The sequence below is a fragment of the Erythranthe guttata genome, chromosome 14 (genome assembly GCF_056151865.1).
Source record: "Erythranthe guttata isolate IM_541 chromosome 14, IM_541, whole genome shotgun sequence".
NCBI lineage: Eukaryota > Viridiplantae > Streptophyta > Magnoliopsida > Lamiales > Phrymaceae > Erythranthe > Erythranthe guttata.
Window position 1 is genome coordinate 23,273,576 of NC_142546.1, and position 27,023 is coordinate 23,300,598.

The 27,023-nt window shown below is 35.4% G+C and overlaps 5 protein-coding genes across 8 annotated transcripts; 1 reads left to right on the forward strand and 4 right to left on the reverse strand.

Moving 5' to 3' along the window:
- Positions 1-214: 214 nt before the first annotated feature.
- Positions 215-1,870, reverse strand: LOC105959221 (heat stress transcription factor B-4). Its single transcript, XM_012983276.2, has 2 exons — positions 1,505-1,870; positions 215-1,398 (listed from the first exon to the last, which is right to left on the reverse strand). Exons 1-2 carry the CDS (start codon positions 1,751-1,753, stop codon positions 475-477), a joined length of 1,173 nt encoding a protein of 390 aa, XP_012838730.2. The 5' UTR covers positions 1,754-1,870; the 3' UTR covers positions 215-474.
- An 8,648-nt stretch (positions 1,871-10,518) lies between these two features.
- SBP1 (S-ribonuclease binding protein 1) lies at positions 10,519-13,218 on the reverse strand. The gene is made up of 4 exons (XM_012983278.2): positions 12,967-13,218; positions 12,760-12,860; positions 12,329-12,663; positions 10,519-11,187 (listed from the first exon to the last, which is right to left on the reverse strand). The coding sequence occupies exons 1-4, from the start codon at positions 13,047-13,049 to the stop codon at positions 10,684-10,686; spliced, it is 1,023 nt and encodes a 340-aa protein (XP_012838732.2). The 5' UTR covers positions 13,050-13,218; the 3' UTR covers positions 10,519-10,683.
- Positions 13,219-16,230: 3,012 nt separating this feature from the next.
- Positions 16,231-18,011, reverse strand: LOC105959225 (uncharacterized). Its single transcript, XM_088813147.1, has 3 exons — positions 17,217-18,011; positions 16,930-17,115; positions 16,231-16,844 (listed from the first exon to the last, which is right to left on the reverse strand). Exons 1-3 carry the CDS (start codon positions 17,706-17,708, stop codon positions 16,557-16,559), a joined length of 966 nt encoding a protein of 321 aa, XP_088669273.1. The 5' UTR covers positions 17,709-18,011; the 3' UTR covers positions 16,231-16,556.
- Positions 18,012-21,432: 3,421 nt separating this feature from the next.
- LOC105959226 (protein MRG1) lies at positions 21,433-24,613 on the forward strand. 4 transcript variants are annotated; one of them, XM_012983280.2, is made up of 10 exons: positions 21,433-21,754; positions 22,355-22,408; positions 22,660-22,673; positions 23,043-23,215; positions 23,388-23,428; positions 23,582-23,683; positions 23,755-23,834; positions 23,967-24,136; positions 24,209-24,293; positions 24,377-24,613. In XM_012983280.2, the coding sequence occupies exons 1-10, from the start codon at positions 21,599-21,601 to the stop codon at positions 24,465-24,467; spliced, it is 966 nt and encodes a 321-aa protein (XP_012838734.2). In that variant the 5' UTR covers positions 21,433-21,598; the 3' UTR covers positions 24,468-24,613. The 4 variants fall into 4 exon arrangements, with proteins under 4 accessions (XP_012838734.2, XP_088669332.1, XP_088669331.1 ...); XM_088813206.1 differs by having other exon boundaries at positions 22,660-22,671; positions 23,068-23,215; XM_088813205.1 differs by having other exon boundaries at positions 21,443-21,754; positions 22,364-22,408.
- A 366-nt stretch (positions 24,614-24,979) lies between these two features.
- On the reverse strand, positions 24,980-26,689 carry LOC105959227 (transcription factor MYB73). Its single transcript, XM_012983283.2, has one exon. It carries the CDS (start codon positions 26,182-26,184, stop codon positions 25,285-25,287), a length of 900 nt encoding a protein of 299 aa, XP_012838737.2. The 5' UTR covers positions 26,185-26,689; the 3' UTR covers positions 24,980-25,284.
- Positions 26,690-27,023: the final 334 nt, after the last annotated feature.

The following is a 27,023-nucleotide window of genomic DNA, read 5'->3' on the forward strand; positions in this document are numbered from 1 at the left end:
AATGCAATAATCAGAGATAAGTCCCAGGAAAACAAAAAACAATGCCATTAATAAACCAGACGACTGGCTACCTTTCTGAGTTCATCTTTCCTCAGATCACTTCATCTGTAAATAAAACAACAGCTCACTCTCTCTCTCTCTCTCTCTCTCTCTCTCTGAAATCTCTCTGTGTGTGCATTTATTAATCTGACTGAATATATCAGACACCTAACCAGAAACAGCCAAAAATAGTTTTTTAATTTAAATAATTAGAAGAAAAAAAAAGGAGAAGAGGGAATTAAGTTTCATGATCATTTGAATACTGATGATGATCTAAACAAAATTAATCGAAGCTAATTAATGTATTTACAAAAAAACCGAGCCACAAAATAAAGACTAAATTAAACATAATATTGATTAATTAAAAAAAAAAGCTTAATTAATAATTAAGTCGTTAATATATTATCCTAGAAATGTGGAATTAAGAAGAACTAACTAACATGGAGAAGGAGGCATGAGATTGAACCCTAAATCATCTTTCTCAAGAACCAATCTCGTCTTGTTTGTTGTATCCATCGACGATTTAAATTCCGGGTGCAGTCTTTTCTTCGATGAGATTAACGGAACACCGAACAGCTTTGTTCTATCTTCAACAATCTTGCTTGTGGGAGAAGAATTGATGTTCAATGATCCAAACAATCCGTTGTTATTGTTATTAACTTTATTAGGGTTTGTGATCGCCGCCGCCGTCTGTTGGTGGTGGTGGTGGTACGTACTCCCGATCAGCTGATTCAGGGGCTTCTGCAGAATTGAGGAGCCGCCGTTAATGGCGGCGGCGGTGGTGGTCGGAGAAGAAGAAGATGAGTTGCAGAGGAATAAAGAGGAGTGGTAGGAATTGCTCGGAGCAACGGGTTTGACGTGGTTCTGGACAAAGTAGATAATATCGTTGTACAGTTTCCTCATGTGGGCTAGTTCCGACACCAGCATGTTGTTGTTTCTTCTCAGCCTCTCGTTGTCTTCCGACAGTGCAGTCAGCGAAACGGCGCTGCTGTATCCGCCGCCGCCGCCGCAGTTGGGGTTTGTCACGATGGAGACGCCGCCGCCTGTCGGGGAGGAGAGCGGCGGCGGCGAGTCGCACCAGTTATTGTTGTTGTTGATCGGCTGCAACACTTGGTGGTGGTTGTGGTATTCGTCCGATGAATCCGGTGGGGAGATGCTGGCTCGGCTTGGGTAATTAGGGAAGCTGCTGTTGTAACTTTGTCCGCCGCCGGCGAAGTGGTGGTGGAGGTGGTGGTTCTGATGGGCAACTTGCGGCTGGGAGGTTTTCCTCCGGTGGATCTCGCAAAGAAGGTGCTTCTCCCCTTTCTTGAAGAACTCGTTCGCAAACTCCCATCTGTCCGGTACAATCTTTCTGAAACCCTAGTTCACCATTAAAATATAAAAAATTGTTAATATAATTAATAATCACTACTGCATGGAAATAAAAATTCATTAATCTGTAAATTCAGAAGATATATGTACATACATAGGTATTGAGTTGACGGACGAAGCTAGAGAAGTTGTTGTGCTTGAAGTAGTTAGGGAGGAGGTCACGGGCAAACTCCGGCGGCCGCCACACGACAAAAGTGGCGTCGTCTTCTCCCCAAGAAACTATGTGGTCGGTCGCCGGATCGTCGACGAGCTGGTAAGTTTTTGTCAGAAACGGCGCCGGAACGGATTTCTGTGAATCTAACGACAACATTATTCCGTCGCAGTTATCTAACGTTAACGCCATCGATTGATTGACAAATTTCTTGCAAAATGAGCTTTTGGGTTTTTGAGGGGGGTTTGGTTTGATGAGTGAGGGGAGTGAACAAGTATATATTTATTTATTAATTAATAATAATAAAATAATATTTGTATAGAGATCGATGTAGAAATATTTTTATATTTACGAATAAGACCTCGGGTATGTAGTGAGAGAGGAATATGTGTCTGTCTGTCTAGAATTGTGAAATATTATAAGGGCCTTTCAAGACAAACCCGTGACAGACTTTCTCTCTCTTTCTTTTTCTATTTTCTTTTATTTTATTTATTATTTATTACTTAGTACATTTTGTATTTTATTTATTTATTTATTTTGTGTAGTAAGAAATTGATCCCGGCGCGCACACACTCACGCAGAAGAGAGGGGTTAATTAGTGGAGGAAGTAAATTGACGGTGGTACCCTTAATTCTTTCCCTTTTCCTTTTTCTTGTCCTTTTATGGGGACAAAAAGAAAATTAAAAAAATAAACTTTTCTTTTTTTTCCTTCCTTTTTTATGTATTTATTTATTATTATTTATAAAATAGTTTTTGAACAGTATGATATATAGTACTGTTATTTTTGCTGGGTACTATCTGCTTCATTGCTGGACAATAGTGTCCTTTTAAAATTTGAATAATACTATCTATTAATTAGTTCTAACTTCTAACCATTAATTAGTAAATAAATACTGATCGATCCAAGGGGCAATTCAGTAATTAGACACATTAGATTCCCTCCTTTCCAAGTTTGTGAATTTATTACATTAAAATTCAAAAATTGAATAATAAATATAATAAAAACAAATATTGGAAGATGGAAAAAGAAGAAGAAGAAGGTGGTGGAATCACTAGTTCACGTCAAACGAGTGTCTTTCTTTTTTGTAGGTATCTCCTTGTTGTTTTATGGCTCTTCATCACACACACACACACACAGTACACACATTATAATTTTTATTTATTTTCGAATCCCCATCATCATATATATATTTTTTTCTGCAATTCCTTTAGCACATATTGTATAAGGAAAGGCCACATTTCGAATTACGTGATGGGATTTAAAGCCTGTGTAGATGACGACATTTTTTTTTTATCTTCTTGATTTAATTTCCTTCTTCTTCTCTTCTTATTTACCTTTCTCTTTCAGTAATATAATATTCCAAACTTCAATATAAGACATCATGCATACAGACATACATACATATATATATATGTACATATATGCTCTGTGATATGTGCTCGTCACTGTTGTATATCTTTCCTTCTGTCTTGTGTTTTGCTGCCCAAAAATATACACACAGTTAGATACAGTTAATAACATGACGACCTGTTATACCATTGGGTGACTTCCTATATATGTATGTATATTTCTTTGACCATGCAAAATGTATATATTCGTTTTTGCTGACGTGGCTCAGATGTTTGAATTATTGTCCTCAAACGCTTCCATCAATATCTTCCTAAATTCATACAGCTTTTTCTTTCCCTAGCTTCAATAATAATAATAATATTAAATTTTATTTATGATAATGAAAATTTATAAATTATATTTACAGCCCCTCTTTTTCTTGACTTTCCCTTTTCCTTTCTAAACCAAAGAAAGCCATGCCTTTTATCTGTTAAAATCAAATTATTTTATTATTATTTTGCATGAAAATAAGAGAGGTAAATTTATTTATTTATGTTTATTAAAATAAAATTATATATATGTGATAGTGGGATAAAAGAAAGGAGCTAGAAATAGGGAGAGTTGAGTAAAAAAATAGGAAAATGATGAGTAATAATATGAGAAAGATACTGAACTGATTATTTTGATCATGGCCTGCCTTTAATTTGATACTCATCATATAGTGAAAAAGTTATATCTGTTACAACTTCACCACTATTATCATTGTTATTATTATTTCATTCTTTTTCAATATATTAATTATTCATCTTCTAATCCTATGTTTGCCCACTTAGTGGGACTATCCCAATTAACTTTTTTCAATTTGTATTTCCTCTATATATATATATATATATATATATATATATATATATATATATATATATATATATATATATATATATATATATATATATATATATATATATATATATAATTGGAAATAAAAAGGAAGTATGTAGATTTTGAAACTTGGGAGAAACATCATGTAGCATAGTGTCATAAGCATCAATATATATCAAGTCCCGATAATATATATATTAATTTCAAACATATATATTTTAAAATATCGAGAATAATATATAAGAAAAGAAAACTTGTTCAATTGTTCGATTGATCACCTTAATTTTGTTGTTTTGTCTAATTTTTTTTTTTTCTTTTTTCCAAAGTAAAATTAACACACACAACACACAGTTTCTCCACTGTCTTAGCACAGTTTCAGCGGCTGACACGGAAACAGGACCATCCAATTTTTTGATACTTAAATTTATTATATTATTTAATTTGGATGGTTATGCACTTCTCGTGATACTTGTTTTGGATTTTTGCTTATCCGATTCTAACATTCATGCCAATATATATAATTATATATATATATCTCACATGCATCTTAGCATCAATCTAGAGGTGTATGTATGTATCTATTATTATTCAAATATATATATGCTCTAATTAATTTTATCTTGGTCATTTATATATGTTATATTATATTTTACTGCAAATCTTGTCTCTTGGACTCACTTTCTGTCCCTTGGAAATTTCTATAAATCGACTTAAGTAGTATTAATTAATTCAATTTTATGAATTTATTAACTAGTGTTTCCAAATTAAGGATAAGTTACGTTATTAGGGACGAAAAACTTATAAAAACTGTCTCAAAATATATTCGTGATTATGTGTATAAATGATTATTTTCACACACACACAACACACAGTATGAGTATGACCATTATTATTTGTTAATTAAACTGTCCATTGTAAAGTTTGAACACGTTAGAGATCGAGAAGACGAAGATTCTAATCAATCTATAATATTAATTAATAATTAATAATTGATATATAATAAGAAGGTAGTGGAAATGAAGCAGTGCACGCACCTCTCACATGACCACCGCCGATACTGTGTTGTTTCATGGAGTGTATATATATATATATATATATATATATAGTAATCATACTTATATAATGGTATAATTACAATTCCTAGGAGCGACAGCTTAAAAACACTGACAGAATATTCATTACTTATATAATTACTTTCTCTTAAACCCCTCTCTCTCTCTCTCTCTCTAGACCTCCCCTACTTTTATTCCAACTTACACGAATTTTAATTTACCAAGTATAAGTTTTTCACTAGAAATGTATGTATATTCAGAATTAAAAAAAAAAAAAAAAAAAAGAGAGAGAGAGAGAAAATTTTCTCGTTGGTCACACACACGCATGCACACATGTTAGTGTGTGTATGAATAATAATAATAATAATATAAACAAAGGGCACGGTTTTCTACAGTGTGTAACTAGCTAAACGACTATTAGCAAGAAAACGAGAGAGGAAGAAGAATCAAAAGTGTTGTAAGAAAGAGACAAAGCTACAAGGTTCTCTACTCTGTCCCATTCTCAAATTCAATACACCACCATCCTTCTCGGCGATAACCCCAACGCTATATATACCTTTTTATTAATTACCACTATTACCCTAATTACCCTAATTTTATTTCAATTAATTAATTAATTAACCTCAAATCAAGATTTGGCATCCCCAACTCAATCTCAATACAACACACACAGTGTGTGTGTGTGTGTGTGTTTTTATGTGTTTGTGTCATAATAAAGAATCTTTTTATTTCTTTATCTAAACTTTATTAGTAGTCATTCAATATCTTAAAATAATGCAAAATATATATATATATATATGGCTGGTCAAAGATGGTCTCCAGTAGGGTGGGTGTCTGCAAGTTGCACGGATTAGGTCTAGATTTGGATTAATGCCTCACGAGGGGGCCGGGTTGGGGAGGGTATAATAAGTAATTAATAATTTTCAAAATATATATAATTAAATAAATATAGCACGAGGAATAGTCCTAGTGATATAAATGGAGAGGACAAAGGGTTTGCTTATTTTGTCTTAATTATTTATAGAGATATCTGGCTGTATGTATAGTATAGTATAGTATAGTATTAATTCAGACGCCCGGCCAGTTGCATTTATATGCCTGAAGGATTATTTATTTATTTATTTTTCCCTCATGATTTTTTAGTTTTGAATTGAGTTTTGTCATTCGTTCTTTTTCTTTTCTTTTTAATTATTAAAACATATAGGCAAGTTCCTTTTTTATGTTCCTTTTCTTCAATTTATATAGTATAATCAACAGGCCTGGTGTATATTTGTCAACCCTTTAGGATACGAATTACCAGAAATTAAGTAAGTACTTTAGGAATTAATAACAAAATCCAATAAAGAAAAATGATGTAAAGAGAAATAAAGTAGTAGTAGTAGTAGTATTGGGGATAGTGTGATTAGACAGAGAACCAACAAAGCTAATTAAGTAAGTAAATGGAGGAATAATTAGAAGATAAGTGAGAGTCTCTATACATGCGCAAAAGTTCCTTTAACAAAGAAAACATATTTGACTAATTAAAAGCAGGAAATTAATATAACTTATATTAATTATATTATCTTTTAATTATTTATATTAGTATAGCTCCAAAAGGAGTTTTCCTTGCCAAAGTTTAAACTTTAAAGCCATTATTTACACTTCTTGCATGGCTCATTCTTTCTAATCAATTATATAAAAGCCGATTTTTACATTCTTTACGGATGCATTAAAAGTAGTGTCATCTCTCTCTCTCTCTCTCTCTCTCTCTCTCTCTCTCTCTCTCTCTCTCTCTCTCTCTCTCTCTCTCTCTCTCTCTCTCTCTCTCTCTCTCTCTCTCTCTCTCTAAAATCTTTGCATGCATGCATATGGGCTGGTAGAATTTTATTTTTCCTATGAATTGACATATATACATAATGTAATAATGAGAATCAAATCAAACCGCAACAATATAAATAACCTATGACCTGAAAATGATTAAACAAAAAAAAAAGTGGGAAAAATCGATTAGCCTCCAAATTAAAATGTTGTGCCTAATTAAGAAAAAGGACAAGATATGTTAGAAATGGTGGGTTTTGAGCAGTAATATAGTTAACTTTAATTTTATATTAATCTTTATAAATAAATTAATTTGATATATTAATATTACAACATAATAATAATAATAATAATAATAATAATAATAATAATAATAAGGAGGAAACATAAAGGCTGTTGGTTCACATGCACATCACCTTTCTTTTCTCTCCTTCTGTTTCTCTTCTTTTCATATACTGTGCCTGATAATTAAACGTTACAAGAAGGAGAAAAGGGGGTGAAATAAATATAAATATTTAAAATTGAAAAAAAGGGGAATAAATAAAGGTTGTAATTAATTAGAATTGGAGCCCACGTTCATTCTCAAAGCTGCTGCTCCAATTTCCATTTCAATTTTAATTTCTATTCAATTATCTCCCCCCAATTCAAGGGATTCCATTACCCAAAAATTAATTAAGACCTGAAAAATAAAATAAAAAAGAATTTAAAAATTTAATTATGGGTCCCTCCATGATAATATTCACCATCATTTCATGCAATATTGAAGACCCACCTCTCGTGTTCAATTTTAACTTGCAAAGTAGTAGAACATATTATTAGCCTTCTCATCTTCACTACCAATAATTCAAATTTAATTGGGAGTTGTAATTTATTTATTTTTCTTGATGTTTTTGTTTCTTTTAATAAAGGGATTAGGGTAATGAACATCTCATCATATATATGATGTATAAATTTAGCAGCCGTTGATTGGGGGTATAAATATTGATGTATTAATTTCCGATTTAAAAAAATTCCGATTAAAGACATTATTAATTAATTATCACTACATCATTTGCACTACAATTGGACTTTTGCTTGGATAAATAAAAAAATGGGTTCAATTTAAGATATAACTAGATGTATTTAAAACTATTAAATGCATAGATGTTACACCAATTGAAATATATGATCTTGAACCATTGTGTCATTCTGCGCGCTCAGTTGGTGATTAGTTTTATAATTGAAATAAACTTTTTCTTAATATTTCTAATCTTTAATGACTAAATTACCCTCGCCTTTCTACTCCAAGTGTAACTGGCTTGCTAAAATCATGGCTTTAATCCTTCAAATCACCCAATGAGAACAGAGGAACTGACGTTTTTCCATTAAAGATTTTAATTGACATATATGATATATACAATGTAATTCAATTTAAGAAAAAAAAAGAAAGAAAGTGATGATACGACATCGTATTGTATAAATAGATTATAGCATGAGTGAGATAATAAAACAAACACCAACAAGCTCGTGAGTGGGAGTTAAATCAGAAGGTCTAGATAAGTTAGTTGAGAGTGAAGAATATGCGTGCACAATTAATTAATTACATGAAATTCTAGAACGTTACTTCAATTAAACGCCCGCGCATTATCACGTTCTTTCAAGTGTATTTAATGAATAATAATATATATAGGACCATTAAATTAAATTTAAATAAATATTCGTTTAAAAAAAATTTAATTAAATTACAATGTTTCTCCTTTAATTAATTTAGTTACATATACTTAAACACGGCCCGAGCTCGATTCTTGGTAGCAACTATTTTTCAGATCGAACTCGTCGCACATGCTTTCGATCCACTAATGCATGCACATATGCGGTTATGTACAACTGGTGTTAGAGAGTGGTGTGTTTTGGTATAATTCTTTTATCGATCAATTAAAATTTAATGAAATAATAAAAAGTTAGGAACTACTAGTCTAGGTTTGTATAACTGACATTCCAAGTAGTGTAGGTGTAACAAAGTTGCGAGTAGGTGCAATGTCAATTTATACAATTTCTCTGGTGGATGTTAGCTGGAGATCGATGGTGGAGCTTCTTCAATGTTAATTATTTCATCCACACAAATTATTTTCACTACTCTCCCATAAATATAAGTAAATAAGACAAATTAATTGTATCACAGCTCAAATTATTTTGTGACTTACGTCAATTTAACGTTAGTCTGCTAGTTAAGGCAGTGACGGACACGTGCTTGATTCCCTTATTATCAACAAGAGAAATTGACGAAAGGACAAAAACTGTTGAATGTTTTAAACACAAAGGACCGAATGTGGAATTAATGCAAACTTGAGGAATGAAAACTGTATTTATATCTGATGGAGTGAAAAATATTAAAATATGTGATGAGTTGGTTATATCAAAAGTATGGTTAATTGAGCCAAAAATATACAAGCAAGCACATCTCTTTTTTTCCTTAGTGTAAGAAAAATAATAATAATGATAATTGAGAAAGGTAGGTTGGAAGAAGTTTTATGGACCTACAAAAGATTGGTGAAGTGAAGTAACTTTAAAAATGGCAGAGAGAGAGAGAGAGAGAGAGAGAGAGAGAGAGAGAGAGAGAGAGAGAGAGAGAGAGGGAATGGATATAATTTGGATTGAAGAACAAAATCCCACATCGGTACAAATGGTGATAAAGACATACAAAGTGGAAGTTTACAAGGCCAGATATATACCCCACCTGACAACCACAATGCCTTAATCAAAAAAGAAAAAAAGAAAGGAAGAAAAGAAGAAAAAACAGCTTTATAGGGAATAAGAGATGTTCTTTTTTCTTTCCCCCCCTCTAAGAAAAAGAATTAATTGACCTTATGACGTGGTTTTACAACACATTGCATAAAGCGATTCGAACTTCCTACATCACACAAAACTACGGTAGCAATCGAACACAGATCGGTTAACATATTCGTATAAAATTCCAAATTTTTCGAAGAAAGTGAAAAATCGTTCCAAAATAATTAGGAAAATTTGAATTTCAGTGTTTAGAAACTGAAATAATAGAATTCGTCTAAACTCGAAATTTTTTGGACCGGAATCGACAAAATTCAAAAATTGTATCTTTTTTTGTTACAAATGTACAAAATGCATCATATTTTTTTCACTAGTCACGCAGACGTCTATAGCTGGTCATTTCAGGTTTATACCATGTATGCTGCATGGGGTGAAATACAACGGATATGATAATAATAATTCTACTTCCATTACCCCAAAATCAGAATGATTATCAATACTTTCTAACATGAAAGAAACAAAGATTTGATGATATTTTTCACAAACACATGCATATGCTAATGTTTTTGGGTGGATAAAGCAATTTGACATGACAAGAAATAAATTCGGCAGTGGAGAAGGGAATAATTTTCAATAATGCTACTACAAATTGCATATATGTATCTATGTAATAATAATAATAATTTTAATGATATTAATAAATAATACTAATAATAAATAATAATAATGATGGCCAAGCATATTCACTTTCTTCTTTGTCATCACTTTTCTATGGCCTAGTTAAAAAAGAAGGTTTTTAAATCAAAATTAAAACTTTAAAAAAAGAAACATTTTTTTTCTCAAAAAATAGAAAGAAAGAAAGAAAAAAACATGTGTCCTTAGCTTAATAAATTAGTTCCCATCCCATGTATAAGCTTGCTCCACAAGCTTGTCCAAACTAATTATTTCCAACAGGCTGACCTGGAATTTAATTTAAATTATATTATAAATTAATTTGGTCCTACTTGCATTAAGAATTAATGGAGCTCCTAATTCATTCTATTTGATCAGTTTCTATCCTTGTCAAAAGATGCTAGATAAGTTCAGGAGGATTGCGACAAGTCAAACTCGGTCAAAATCGAACACGTAATGAATGACATCCAAGAACTAACAAGTTAGTAGTGAAGCAAACTTGTACACATTGTTGTTTAGAAACCATATTACATACATACATACAGACGAAGCGGTTCATCATATATGATAACCAAATGCACGTACGTGGATTAAAAAAAAAAAAAAAAACCGAAGTTACGTTAGATTCACATATAAACCTCCATGCCAATATACTTAGACGACTGACACAAGGGACAAAGACTCAACTTACTCTCGCAATCTTTACACAGGCAGAGATGCTTACAAGGCAACAAAAGCATGCTCACCTCCTTCACCCTACAAACCCTACACGTCAGCATAGCCGCCACGTCATTCGCGGAGGGTCGTCCGTCACAGCAGGACGCGGTATCGTCCACCTCGCTGTCGCCGTGCCCTTCTTTGCTATCCCTGCTCTGCGCGTAAACCTGCTGTAGGTTTATCTTGAGCGTGTTGATCATGCTCTCGTTGTATTTTGCCCTTTGCTGCCACGCGTTCGCCTCGAGCGCCAGCTGTTCCATTCGCAGCTCTAGCTCGGAGTTCTTCTTGTTGATGTCTTCCACCTCGGCCTCTTTCTCGCGCAGTTTCTGTTGGACTTTTTCTTCTACGTACGAGATTGTCTGGAGCTGTGTTGCTTGGAATTTTTCGAGTATGGCTTGTCGTAGACGATTGCCCTAATCGAGGGTTAAAACAAGATTAGATAGTTAAATGACAAAACAGCACACTTTTAAATCACACCTTTCGTTCGGTCAGATAAGAATATTCTGAATTAAACAAAAGAAAACCCTGATGGCAATTAGCAAATGTTTGGGATTGTGGATTGGACATGATTTATTATTTCAACTCATGTAAATGAAGGACTATTAATCATGTTTAAGGGTTGAAACCAAGAAATATAATTTTTTTTCGAAAACCCTCAAATTGAACAAAAATAACCTAGACACTTGAGGAAATTTTAGATGTTTTATGAACTATCCTAGATAATCGCGATTCCCGAACTGTTGATTAGAAATTATTATACGATATTTCATTTAGTAATCATATATCTAAAAAATTAAACAATCTCATATTACATACACTATAAAGAATAGGCGTAATCCTACATAATCTAATCAATATTATCTATCCTAGGAACATTCTCAATCGAGACCAAAAGACATCCTTAAACTCGTTGAAATATTACAGCAGCAATCAGAACCGCAGGAAAGCCAAGTTTAAGAATGCTCAAACAACATTGAAGAAAAATAAAATCATCTTATTAAGAAAATTGTTCGAGCAAAAAACTGTCTCATATCTAGATACACAAACCTAAGTGAGAAAATGTGCGTCACGAGTCGAAACCCGAGTGAGAAACTAATTTATCGAGCTAAGCCAAATAACTACAAAGCTTAAATTTTTAAAGCAGCCATATATTATTGCTACTTCCAAAGGATAGTGTATACGAGTGTTCGGGACGAATATCAAAGAATCGTGTTCAAACAATTCCAATTCAGATAGTACAACGGATAAATTCAAACCTAAATCGCTTTTCATCGTCTGCAGTGTAGTTCCGAACTCAATCTATAGTTAGACGACGAGAAACTATTCAAATACTAAGATGTCGATTTGCTGCACTATTCAAACATGTTGTCTAAATATCACACACAAAGGGTCAACCCGATTACCCAAACCAGAAGAACTAATTATCAGTACCAACATTTGCTCTATCGCACATTTGTACCACGATAATGAATTAGCCAATCAAACTCGAAAACCCTAAAAATTAAATTTCATCACGAAATGAAATAAACGAATCAAGAACCCATAATTTCGCACCTGAAGCTTAATATATCTATCGATTTCGGCGTCCTGCCTTTGCAATTCCCGATCAAGAGCATCTCCGAACAGCCCAATCAGAGCCGAGTCGCCGGAAGAAGTCAATCGGGGATTTTCCAACGAAAGGCCCAAACCAGTAGAAACTGATCGGGCCTGAAATAAATCCACAGAAGATATCTGAGAGTTATTATTGCTTTTATTATTGTTGTTAAAATTGTTCTCCAGAAAAACTTGCTCCGTAGGCCTCTCTTTCTTCAACCCTAGCCCGAAATTCCACTGCAAATCCGGCCCGTTTTCTTCGTGAGACGGGCCCGGTGCCAACCCGGCCACTTGAACTGAAATTTTGAGATGGGCATTAGGAAAAATGAATAAACCCCATGAAAAATAATTAAATTAAAAAAAAATATTAGTCAAAGTGTGTAGAAAAATACAAGGAGGGATGTAAGGAGGGTGATGATCGAGAAGATTAGGGGTATTGAAGTAGGCCACTTGCTGTGAAATCTGACCCTCCATGTTGCTGTTATACACATCTCTGAAAAAAAAATGTATAAAATTGATAGATGAAACAAAAATTCAAAATAAAAATTGAATCTTGATAATAAAATAGAAAACGAAAAGCTACAAGGGGAATTAATTACCTGAAGGGTTTGGATTGTTGTGGCTGTGAGGGTGGTTGCTGCTGAAGAAATTGTTGGAAGTGATCTTGAGGAAAAGACGCCATTACTGGGTCTAGAGAGAGAAACAAGAAATGGGTCCTTGATTGTGGGTGGGGGTGGGGGGCTGGGGGTGGGGGGACGTGGTTCAAAGGAGAGTGAAAGAGATAACTTTTTTGTATTTGCTGATTGGTCCTTCAAGTGTTGGACAATTCTGGATTTTGTCTCCTTGTGGATAAGAAGAAGCTGCATTGACTGCTGATTGATTATTCATCGAGGAAGGGTTTTGTAATTTCGGGCCGAAAACAAAATACACTTTATATAAAATTTCGGCCCGAAACTATAAAGAATTGTAAGGCCCATTTAGAATATGAAACGTGAAGAGGTTTTGATATAATCTAATAGCCCAAGCTTATCAAAGAATAAATAACAGCCCAAACGTGCGATTTTCTTATCTTTCTAATAAATATTTCTCCATTGATTAATAAAATTAATGTGTAATTAAAATTTTAAAATGATAGATAAATAAAATCTACAAAAAATGAGAATTAAAGTAAAACGGAGTGGGAGTGAGTGTAATAATTTCCAAAATTAAAATGAATAGGAGTAGTAAGGTGGTGTTTGCAAAAACTTTTAAAAATAGATTATGAGCTTTTTTTCTTGTATAATTTATTTTTAGGTATTTGCTAAATCGACTTTTGTTTTTGCTTCTCTTAAAATAAGTTGCTTTAAGCTATAATTTTAAAAGCACCAATGTACATGTGTTTCTATTTTAGTTCATTTTCAACATTTTTTACAAACACCCCCAACTTTTAGAATTAAGCTCTTAATATCAACTTAACTCACCATCACTAACTTATGTTTTTAAATAAGCTTTTGCAAACCCTACATGAATAGAGAATAGTGTTATTTTTCTTTAAACATACACAATAACGAAAGTAAAAGCGTGTTATTATAAATAAAAAAAGAAAAAAAGAAAAGGGTAAATTACACCAACACCCCTAAGGTATGCTTAAATAATTTTAAGGTCCATGTAGTATCGATAATTACACTCACCCCCTTGAAACGTAGTTATAAACTCTATTGAGATAATGCATTGGATACATTATTACCGTAGAGTTCTAACGGACTATTGGTTTCAAGAAATGGTGGAGACAACAAAGAATTATGAATTATTTAAGAAATATTGAGGGAGCCATGTCACCCCATAACTCCTCATAACTCTATGTTATCTCCACCACTAGCTAAAAGTAATAGTCCATTAGAACCCTATCGGAATAATGTATCCAATGCATTATCCCGTTAGAGTTTCTAACTACGTTTCAGGGGGTGAGTATAATTATCGACACCACAGGAATCTTAAAATTATTTAAGCATACCTCAGGGGTGTGGGTGTAATTTACCCAAAAGAAGAAAAAAAAAAAAAAAGGAGTAAAAAGCGTAAATCAAGGAAGGCAAAAAGTAGAAGCATATACTCGTCGGCGCGTTATCTTCTTCCTCCATGTGACTTCCTAACTTCACTTCCCCACACCTTGTCCTCTTTCTCTCTCTCTCTCTCCTCTTTCTCTCTCTCTCTCACACACACAATAGCACACACACATCTCGCAATTCATTTATCTCCACATACTCACACACACACACACACTTCCAATTCCCATGGCAGCAAAAATTTCCTTCATTCACATATTTTCCCTTCTCATTATAATATTCACTTTCACCATTCCCGCTGCAATTGCTGCTGACGTGGATGGCCATGGCATGAACGAAACCCTGGAATGGCGATTCCAAAGCCAGTTCCATCTCGAACCAGAAATCGTCGTACAAGAAGAAGAAGATGAAGAAGAAGTAGAAGGAGATGGCGCATTGCACCGTAGATCTCTGTACTGGAGCTCACCTTCTTCGCCCAAACGATACTACATTTCGTACGGAGCTCTCTCTGCGAATCGGATCCCCTGCCCGGCCCGATCCGGCAGATCATACTACACCCATAACTGTTTCAGAGCACGAGGACCGGTTCACCCCTACACCAGAGGCTGCTCTGCAATTACTCGCTGCAGAAGATGATATATATGAAGATTTAAGTTACATCTCTTTACTCAATTTTCTTATCTCCACCGGATTTTAAGAAATTATATATTTACTAATATATGCTTGGTGGCGTTCAAATATATTTTCTTGCTTATTTTTGTAATTCTTATTGTTCAATTGCTGTTTTTCTGTATCGCTGCTTGCTTCTGTGGCGGCCGCCTCGAAATTTTCTAGATCTATGATAAAAATGAATTTGTTTATTATTTAAAAATAAATAAATAAATAATTGTGTTGCTTGATCCTATTTCTCTTAAGTTCTTATTGGCAAAAAAAAAATTGGAGTAGAGGAAATTGATTAATGTTTGAAGGTTATGAGATTTAGACATAAGATTTTGAAATGGTTTTTGTGTGATTGTGGGATTGGAAAAAAAACGGTTTTATAGATACTCCACCCGATAAAATACATTTGAGTGATCTTGGCTTCCACCACCGACGGGAATCTTGAAGATTAATGTCGATGCCGCTTTCCCCAAGGACAAGGATTATTTCTCAACCTCGCTAGTGGTTCGGGATTGGAATGGAAAATGCATTTACTGGAAAACTCGAAAGTATCTTGGCAGGCCACAAGTTACTGATGGTGAAGCTCGGGCAATACTTAATGCACTGGATTATGCAACTACGAAGGGTTGGAGATCGATTATGATTGAAGGAGATAATATCCAGGTCATTGAAGCTATTCGAAAAGGAGAATCAACTTTATCACCATATGGGGTGCTCGTTGAAGACTGTTTACAGTTCTCGAGTTGTTTCTCTCATTGTTCTTTTCATTTTATTAAACGAAACGGCAATACGCTAGCACACAACATTGCTATAACGTATGGACACGAATGTAATGAAGGATCGTTTATTCCTTTGATTTTGGCAAACTCTGCCTAATAAGAGAATGTTTATTTTCAAAAAAAAAAAAAGATCTTGCACCACTATATGCATACGAGCCTAGTGAGCCGTCATTGCACCGAGTGAAATATATTCGAGTAGTTATTTGTATAGGTCAAATTTGCAGAATCCTTCGAGCGATTTCACCGAGTGTAGAATTTCATTGACCGAAAAATCAGATGGAAGCGAATTAAAGTTGTATCTACCATTTCTCTATATGAAAATTATATACTAATAATACACAAAAACAAATTATTTTTGTTCTTTATTTGAAGAATAATATACTGAAATCTGAATTATATCCTCAGGATTTTATTAGGAAAAATGATTTCCAAAAACAAGCACATTAGCACACAAGATACAAATACTATTTTGTACACTGATGGGGCCCTGGGGACGAGGGATTTCGTATTTGGTGCAAGCAAAAAAAAAAAAAAAAAAAAAAAAAACTCACGTAATTTAATTATTACAAAAAATAAAAGTTCACAATAATACAATATACTGTCACAATTAATAAATAAATAAATAAATATACAACGGTTGATAATTCATGTCAACTGACCAAAACACCCTGTTTGTAATCCATATGATCCAAACTCCATTAATCTTGATCATTCATAAGTGCATGAGTTCTTGAGTGATATGGGAACATTCAACTTCTTAAGATCTAACACAACGGCGCAACCGATTTTCTTGTCGAATTTTGGTTTCACCAGTTTCCCCAGAACATAACCCCTTGATCGGACTGTGAAGTTCAGCTGTAGCGGCACCGGAGAGGTGGTGATCAACCCCGCCGGAGTCGTCAAACTAACACCACTTCCGTACATCGGAATCTTGTCTCCGATCACCGACACAACCACGTTCCTCTGGCTCTTTCTCGATTGATAGAACTTCTTCATCTGTAAAATCCCCCAAAATAAAAAAATCTTTAATTAGTTGCCAAATTTCCTAACAAGTTTGTTTAGGATTGATTTCAGAACTTACATCTCCAGATCCAATGGTGAGCTGTGTGTAGGAGAGAGAAAGAGGAGTGGTGTGAACATGAACACCAAAAAAAGTGGCTGTGTTACGGAAAGTGAGCTTCACCGTTGAGTTGACGGAGATCATGTCGGTGGAAACTCCGCTCTCATCTGAACCGGCTTGAACCACTAATCTCTCAAATGTAATGCTCTGCAATTAATCCATAAGAACAAAAAAAACCGATTTATAATAAAATTGAAAATTAGAAAGAGGAGAAAGCTAATTAGGGCAAATTGACAGTACTCTCTCACCTTCACGGCGATTACAGGTTTCTGAGGTTTACTGGCGCCCCACAGAATCAAAGCAAATAACGAAAACAGCACAAAAAATCCGACGACGAATGCCAGAAAATAGCAGCGGCGGGGCAATCCTTTCTGCGATTCCTCGTCGTCGAGGATTCCTTCCTCTTCAATGGCGTCGCACTCCTTCCAATTCTTCCGGCGGTTCTTCTTCCCGCCAGATCCGGCGTCGTTTGGGGAAACCTTCTTAGATCCGGGCTTCAGGGAGCCGGAGAAGCGGCTGGTGGAGGACTCACGGGAGTGGCGGCCGACGGAGGAGTGGGAGTGCGGAGGAGAGCCCATGGGGCTGCCGGCGACTGGAGTCGAGTGGAACGACGTCGTCGTCTTCTGATCCCCATCGTGCGAGTCACGTGAGGGGCTCTGCACGTAGTACACGGGGCGGCGGTTGTGGTCAGGTGACGACGGCGCCAAGCTGGTCGCGTCGGAGTCCGTCTTTGCGTGCATTCTCGAGTTCTGTGTGTGTGTTTCGGTGCGTGAGTTTCGGAGTAAAAAAATTAGATTTGGAGAGAGACTTGTGTCACTGTAGAATTGAATTTTGCTGTTTCGGCAAATATTTATTTTCTCTTGGCGAAATTATTTTGTATTAATAAAAATGTGAGCAATTATTTTTCTGTTTCATTTGACGGTACAGTGCTGAAGATGATAATTGCAAAATTAAATATAAATAAAAAATTATTATTCTAAATTGTTGATTGAATCAATATTCTAATGGTCTAAGTTGACCACAATTTTATGAAATCAACTAACATCTTCAATAACAATTGAAGTGATATCATATATGTACTGAATTTAATTTGGTAAATTAATAGCAATAAACTAATAATAATTATATCACCGACTGGGAAAAAAAAGGACAGCAATTGAGAACGAGTGTTTTGGTGGTTTGTAATTGTGACAGCTGCGTAGAGTTGGCAATCCAGCTTTCTAGTGGAGTTTGCGCCGCTCCTGTGTTCATAATTACTTTTTATTTCTATTATTCATTCATTATCGATATTTATAATAATTTTCAATTAAATTCGTAAGAAAAATATTAGTAAGGAGTATATTTTTACTAATTATGTGAAACTAAAACTAGAAGACTGGGAAATTTATGATTACAATACAACCGAAAGCAACATGTGAAACCATGTGCAAGGCATGTTCACTTTGTCTTTCCAAAAGGAAAATATCAAATTGTTAAGATAACTAAGTGATTATGCACAGTCTTTCTTTCTCCCTTAACATCTCAACTTAATTACAAACCTAATCACGATTTAAATTATTCATTACAATTTGCAAACGATACGTACAAATTAAATAAGTACCATTACAATTAAATAATTAACCATTGTTATTCAAATGAAGCAGAAACTTGTGAGCAGAATAAAACTAAAAATTAATTTACAGAATGTGAGTTTTGGGCCTCACATTAATTTAAAAATTGACGAATATTATATTAATTTTTTTTCTTCAAATTAAATTAATTTAAATATTGTACATACATTAAAAAAAAAAAAAAAAAAAAAGCACTCTACAATGTTCAAATACGAAAACAAGAAATTTCAAACATTAATAAATTAACAGTGTTATGTTTCCCGGCTTAATCCTATATATCCTTGACAATCATAGAGAATGGTTAAGTTTATATCATTATGATCCGGCCAGATTTAGTATGACCATAAGGGATTGTCCCAATTGAACTGGCCCATGTCCAATTGAATTGGGCTCATGCAAAACGAGGAAATAAAGCCATGTGGTATATGTGACGAGCAAGTGAGTGAGAAGAAGACAATAGGCGACGAGCAGACGAGCAAGGCGAGCAGGCGAGCAAGGCGGCCGGCGAGCAAGGGGAGCAACGAGCAATAATTGACGAGTGGGAGGTGGCAAGTGCCACCTCTTTACTTAACACTAAGGCTTGGACTTGAAGTCACCTTATTAAGTAAAGTGAATAAACTTGTTGAAGTCCACCAAATATCTTTACAATAAATAGAGGCTTATATCATTTTCTTCAGGGACACACAACAATCGGCAATAGAAGCCATAAATAACAGATTCAATACTATCCCTCCTTTAATTTTATTTCTTTAATTTTATTGAACATATTATGAATCTGAGAGGTGTTCTGACTTGAGCTTCGGAGTGCTAACGCCGGGAGCACCTCTCCCGGTCCTTTTGCAGGTTAAACGATGAACATGCCCTAGACGAAATAGACTCGAGGGTTCAAGGCAAACGGAGAAGATGTTATCACATTCGACCGAGCCAAGAATGGGCGACCGAACCCGCTCGTAGCCGGATCATTATCTATATTGTTGGTATCAGCCGTCATCAAACAAATACAAGCTCTACAGTTCAAACCCTCCAAAATATTTCAAACATATTTTGTATAAAATTCAATCCGAACGGATCACATTACATTGAATGAAAGAATTTCTTACATTACAAAAAAACAATTAAACCTCAATCAAATGAAAACCTTTACACAATTAATTAAAAAAAGAAACTAAAAAATAAAGTGATGAATGAATGAATTAATTTCCTTGGCCCGGGCTCGGGCCTGATCTCTTGATCCCTCCAAGGGTTAAACTATTTCCATCTCCTCCATGGCTCGGCCCTCCGGTTTTCACCGCCTGAATATACAGCTCCTCCAATATCTTCTCAATGCCATTATCGATCAAATTATTAGTTGTATTGACATATTCTTCCTTTAGAACACGGCCCTCGGTCACCGTGAATAAACAACTCAAGAAGATTATTGCATAAATGACGAAGAACAAGGTTAAAACATTACTTCTATTTGCTGCCATATTAATCTGCTAGCTGTCTTGTTTTTTTTTTAAATCAATATAATCTCGAGATTATAATATAAGAAGAATTAATGCTTATTTGATTTGTGATGAAATGAGAGTTTCTAATCATGTATTTATAGATGATGGTCATGCTCATGCATGCAGAAACAGGAAATTTCATAGGGTGTCAGTTTGAGAAAATTTTAACTAATTGAGTATATATTAATGAATTAATTAATTGAACACGTGGGGTATTAGTGAGAGAGTACTGCCGCCATATCCATACTATTGATCTGTTCAATTTTGAAGGTCGAATTTATATAATTATAATATTGGTGGTGGAAATAATTAGGACTAAAATATTATATATACATACTTTAAATTATTCATTGACTAGCTAGTCTAACCATAACTCGTTCGAGGTGACTCGGGTTAACCCATTCCCTCTTTTTTTCTTCTTCTTTTGTCACAAAGGGAGATGAGTTGAGATAGTGATTGCCTCGTCGAAATGCATACATACAAGATAGTTTTAACTTACAACTTCATTTGAAAAGCTTATTAAAAGCTTAATCTGTTAATTAGATAAATAATTGAACTGAATATGGAGGGAGAAAAATAATTAAAGGGCATAATCAGGTTTGAAAGTCAACACAAATTGTATGAGTCCACAACATCGAAAAGTAGTGAGCTTTTGGGTCAAAGTGGAAACTTTTGGGAAAAACTAAATGTTGTACAAATAGGATCATAAAGCAATTAGGTAAGGATGAGGTCAAATTATACCTAATTAGGAAATGTAATTAATTATTGAAGACTAATCTTATTATATTCTATGCATGAAGTTTCAATTTTTACGTCACGTTTGCGTCATTGTCTCATTATCATTATATTGATGGTTTAAGATCTACACCCTCAAGGTTTGTCTTCAAATTCTACTCCTTTCGACCATCGGAGAGCACATCGGATGTCGGACCTTTAGGCTGACGGTGGTAAAAACACGAGGATGGGCGGCGAGCTTCTATGCTCCATGCAATGAGGTTGGTATCATTGAACTCTAAAAAAGAGCTTCGTGATATGTGGGGTGAAGTCTTGGCTAGCCTTATCGTCCCGAGAGCGGAGGGTTAGGCCGAATCCTGTTGAACTATCCATCAATCAGTTCGTCCAATTCTTTTCGTGATCCATCGGGCCTTTAACCCAATAGCTAAGAATAAGGAGTTTGGCCCAATAATACTAAACCGAGAGTTCTTATTGGCCCATGATCACTAAATAAATGACCCTAGACTTTGGGTCAAATCTATTTCCCAATTAAATACAAGCCCATGAAACTATGAGTTAAATGTATCCAAGCCTGCTTATATATATAAATAAACTCATTTTATACTTTTATTATAATTATTAAATACACTTAAAAAAAGATTAATTGTATTGTCTGCGTTTTATCATGCTCTGGACACTGCCACCAAATAACAATCGACTTTCCTTTCATAGAAGCAAAACCTGTAAAACTGCCTATAATGGCTGACTTAAATTGACTCCCCAAAAAATAAAATTAAAATAAAAATTAAAATAAAAATGAGCAGCTCTGCGGCTGCAGAAAGCTCCACCCCCATCTCCGGCGGCGGCGACGCCGGAAATAAATCCGTGAAAGAAGAGGACGCCGATTCAACCCCCTTTCGAGAAGGTGAACAGGTCTTAGCTTATCATGGCCTTTGTCTGTACGACGCCAAGGTGAGTTTATTTAATAATTTCATATTTCGTCTTCTGTTGGGAAAGGGGAGGGTTTCCTGTTTGATGCGTGTTATTTTGAATGCATTCACTCAGCAAAATTGGGTGAAATCAATTTGGAATTCTGAATTAGCTATCTGAGAAATATATTCCTTCTCTCAATTTTGCGAGAAACAACGTTTAAACTTATGGTGTTATGATCAATTGACATGATTAGTGATTACTGTTGTCCCCGAAGAAAAAAAAATAATGAAGAAAAAATATGAATCGAAATGCTGCTTACAGAAAACGATTAGCTAATAGGAGCATGCTTAGATTCAACACACACTGGACAAAGGGAAGGAGAGTTTAGAGTAATGCATTATCGAGAAATAAATTGACAATCGAGAACAGTTAAGAACGAGAATTCAACTTGTTCTTCTGTTTGTATATATATTAGTTCGAGCTTACGGATTGCTGTGAGAAATTTTTTTGATGATTATTTTTCCTGTTGCGGATTTGATGTTTAAATTTGATCTATTTTTGTTCGTTTACTCCTTAAGTTACACTTAATGGTTTCGTAGTTCCTTCTTTGATGTAGTTCTTTTGTTTTTTCATGACAAGGTACAAAAGGTTGAATTTCATATCGACGTGTGGAGGTATTATGTTCATTATCGTGTAAGTATAATCTCCTAAGTTCCTAGTTCCTACTGCTAACAGCATTCTCGTTTCTGGTTGTTTTTATTTAACTAAAAAAGTGATAGATTTAATTGAAATGTAATTGTATAATCTCCTAAGTTCCTAGTTCCTAGTTCCTACTGATAACAGCATTCTCGTTTCTGGTTGTTTTTATTTAACTAAAAAAGTGATAGATTTAATTGAAATGTAATTGTATTTTTTTTATTTTTTGTTTCCTTTCTCTTCTGCAGGGGTGGAACAAAAAGTGAGTGTATACGTCTGCTCTATATAACATGCTTGCTGACATGAATGTGAAGACCAGTCATTTTTATTGTGAAACTGGGAATTGTAGATTTTTTATATTTAGCAATCCTTTTATGAGCTGTTCTTGCAAGTTTCGGGTTAAAAAAGGCTTTACATGGAATTCATTTGGAGCAGTGCTTCATGTTTTTCCACACTTATATTCTGTACTAATCGTTTCTGATAGTCTTCTTTCGAAAAAGTTTGACGCAAGCTCGACGTTTTGGTGGGACAAAAAGTAAATTTGGAACTCGTGATTTTTCAAGAAGACCAATAATTTTAAGCATTTATTTCTTCTAGTTTCTTAAATCTATTGATGAGAATTTCTGGGAAGCACACAACTTCTTTTGGCCCTCAACAAATGGGATGAATGGTTGGGAGTCGATTGCCTGTTAAAGCATACGGAGGAAAATGTTCGAAAGCAAAAAGAGCTCAAGGAGAAGCATGCCATGGAGAAGAACGTGAACGCTGCACGTCTATCGCAAGATAAAACTAAAAGTCCAATTGGTTAGATTAACTTTTTCCCTTTCGGCTTTGATTCGATGGGAAGACATATTCTTTAAGTTGAACTTTATGCTTTTCCCGCTTGCACATCGGGTTTCGGTCAAATTTGAATCTTCTTGCTGTATTCTTCATGGGATATTTCTTAGCTGAAGTTTAATGCGGACTGCTATCGCAGGGGTGAGAGGCAAGAAACGGAAACAAGAAATCCTTGAAAAGGTAAAACTGTCTTTATTATTCTTTAACGTTTATGTACCAACGCCTCTAGGATTCGACTTTATCCTTCTGCAGTTCGTATCTTCAGATTAGTCCTCGTTTAGGTTTTTACTTGGTTGGAGACTTGAGTGAAACGTATCTTCTTTTGTTTGGTAGGAGTGCATTGTTCCTTCGGAAAAGCTTGTAATCATCCAAATTCCATCTACCTTGAAGAAACAACTGATCGATGACCATGAATGTATAACTCATCTGGATCAGGTAAACGATGCTGCAAGTAATATCATCTATTGCTAGAATTTTTAAATAATTTTCTTTGTCTTTTGTTGCAGTTAGTCAAACTTCCTCGTTCTCCTAGTGTTCATGAGATATTGAACAAGTATACTGATTACCGGGTGAAGAAAAACGGCAAGTAAGTCCCATTGTTTAAAATCAGTTCTCTTTCATGTAATGGCTTTGAAGTTGTAACAGTATAGAAAAGGTAGTGGTTATTATGTTCGTAAACTTTTATTTTATTATTATTATTATTTTCTTATGGGTGAAGGGTACCCGAATCAGTTGGAGAAATTGTGAATGGGTTGCTCTGTTACTTTGACAAAGCGTTGCCTTCAATGCTCCTCTACAAACACGAGCGTACACAGTACAAAGAAGTGATTGCTGATAATGTATCTCCTTCGAGTGTATATGGAGCCGAGCATTTATTAAGACTCTTTGGTATGCTGAAATTCTCTGTCCACACAATCTTATTAATTATTACAGAGAGACTAATTGTTTTTGTATATTCAGTCAAATTACCGGACATGCTCTCGTGTATGCATATCGAAACCGAGACACTAACGGAGCTGCAGCAAAGATTGAACGACTTGCTCAGGTGTAATGAATTACGAATTGTTTGATCTTTTATATATATATTCTCTGTAATATAAATCAAAACTTGCTTATGTTGCGATACAGGTTTCTCCAGAGCAACCAAGGTGCATTTTTCGATTCAAATTACCAGAAATCTGAAGGTTTTGTGGGTGCTGTAAAGAAAGAAGAGAAATAGGTAATATATGTTTGGACTCTTATTCAGTTATATATGCTGTCTACCAATCATATGCTTACATTTGGACATCATCATCTGTTTGTATAAAAACATCAAAACACTGTGCTGTGGAGATTATTAGTGAACCTTATCCAAAATTGTTACAAGTTGTTAATGAAGAATATATTCAAGTCTTTGAAAACAACTTGTCAATAATTCATAAAACCAGTCAGAAATGGGAAACTATTTTTCCTAATTCAACGAATTCCTATAGTAATTTCTTTTACCAATTATTATTTATTTTGAAAATACATATTAGACTCCAATTTAATATTTTTCCTAAAGTTCCATTTTATTAAATTACACTAATAATATAAATATATACCATAGGTGAATGAGAACCAAAATTCCTCGCAATTTCTTCTCTTTTCTCGTCTCTTTTTGGGGAAAATAATTGGATTAATTTTTGCTTGATTTAAAAAAAAAAGTGCCAATTTCGAACTAGTTAATGCATGATTCGAAACAAAAGTTAATTAAGTAATTAACAATCGGTAATCAGTTCATCATCTCTCCCTTGTGTTATAAACTATTTCGACATAAAAATTTATAGCGTTAAGCGCTTCTGCTGCTGCCGGCGGCTCCTCCTCCTCCATCTGTACACAAACAACACTACCCCGAAAATTATTTTTCTACGATCGAAGAGAGAAAAAACAACACCGCCATTTCCGAATTTCCTCTGCATTTCCAAGGTTGCATTTTGAAGATCTAAGCCTCTCATTATTCATTAACTGATCAACTCTTGATTACCATAATTAATTAATTAATCATATCTCATCGATTAATTAATCTTGCTTATCCCCATTCTCTTCACAACAGCATTCCTAATCACCTCACTCTGTACGCACAGCCCGTTTTGATCAACCCCATTCCCCGCCATGTATTCCCTAACCTCCTTTCTCACCATCTCTTGCATCACCGCCAAGAATTCCGCACTGAAGAACTGCTGACTTGGCAGTTGAGCTGCCGGAGGCTGTGGCGGCAAGGCGATATGAGCGATTGGCGCCGGTTGGAGCAGCGTGGGCCCGGTTCCTAGAGCTGGTGGCTCCATCCTGAGTTTCTGGTTCGAATCGGGCTCGGGCTCGGGCTTTTGATTTGTATCCGATCCGGGTAAGGAAAGGCTGAGCGACGTAACGAGGTCCGTCTGTAGCTCAATCGGGCATGCTCTGGCAACTGGCCGGTAAAGATGGTGGTGGGTCGAATCGCTCGTGTCCGACCCGGAAGGAGATATATCCGAGCCCGGCCCGACGCTGGCGGATCTCTTGAGCGGCGGCTGCTGCTGCTGGGCCTCGGGATCGAAGCTGCTGAAATACTCCTCCGACATGGACAAGCACTTGCGCTTTAGGGTTGAGTTCCAGTGATTCTTTATCGCGTTGTCGGTCCGGCCCGACAGGAATCGGGCTATGGTGGCCCACTTGTTCCCGTACTTGAAATGGGCCTCGATGATGGCATCGTCTTCCTGCGGCGTGAACGGGCGGTGCTCCACCTGAGGGGAGAGCTGATTGCACCACCGCAGACGGCATGATTTCCCGGACCTGCCGAGAATCGATTTGCTTATCAAAGACCAGTTTCTCGGCCCGTGCTTCTCCACCAGCCTCTGCAACAAGTCGTCTTCGTCGGGGCTCCACGGCCCCTTGATCCGATCCGCGGCCTCACTCCGTCCTATCTCCGGCGGCGCCATTAGATAATATAATACAAAATACTTTGTGTGATTGCTATATATACAAGTAGGTTTATTATTGAGAGGCGGGGGCTCGGTTTTCAGTTATAAGAAGAAATTAGAGAGAAGAAACAGCTGATATATATACCACTTGGGGAAGAAGATAGAGATGACCGGTTTAGGGGGTGAGAGTGACCGGCTGGAACGGTAACTTTACCCGATTAGGGAACACGCGTCGGCTAATTAGGCAGTAGATGGGACACCTATTACCGGGTATTATTTTATTATGGTGATTAGTGGGTAATTCATGAATTATAACTGACTGGTTTATGGAAGTTGATATAATTTTGGGATTGCGTGATTTGACTAAGCCAGCCTGTAGAGCATTTTTTGGATTTTATTTTTTCTAGAGAGAGAAAAAGCTTGATAGAGATTTCCGGGTTTAGAGAGAGAGGAGGAAGACGACAAAAATGTTTACAACGAACAGAGAGTAGGAAAAAGTAGGAGCAGTGTGGCACAAGCCAGGCTGTCGACCATATATAAGCCGTTGGATTGGATATTAATAAAAAATGAAAATGTATATTATGTGTGTAGTAGCCAAACATTACCTAAAGTGTTAGGGGGAAAAGAGAAACAAGAAAAGAAGCGTGTTTATAATAAGACAGTGGTGGGTGGGGGCTATTTTTGTCTTTTTAGTTATAAGAACAAACACAGAAAAAACGCATGAGGCGGTTAGCGCTTCTGAGCAGCCGTTACTACTGGTTTACAGCTGGACTTCTCTCTCTCTCTCTCTATACCAAACATGCAGTATCACGTGCTGCCATCGCCTACTTGTGTCCTTTCTTTGTACCCGCGCACGT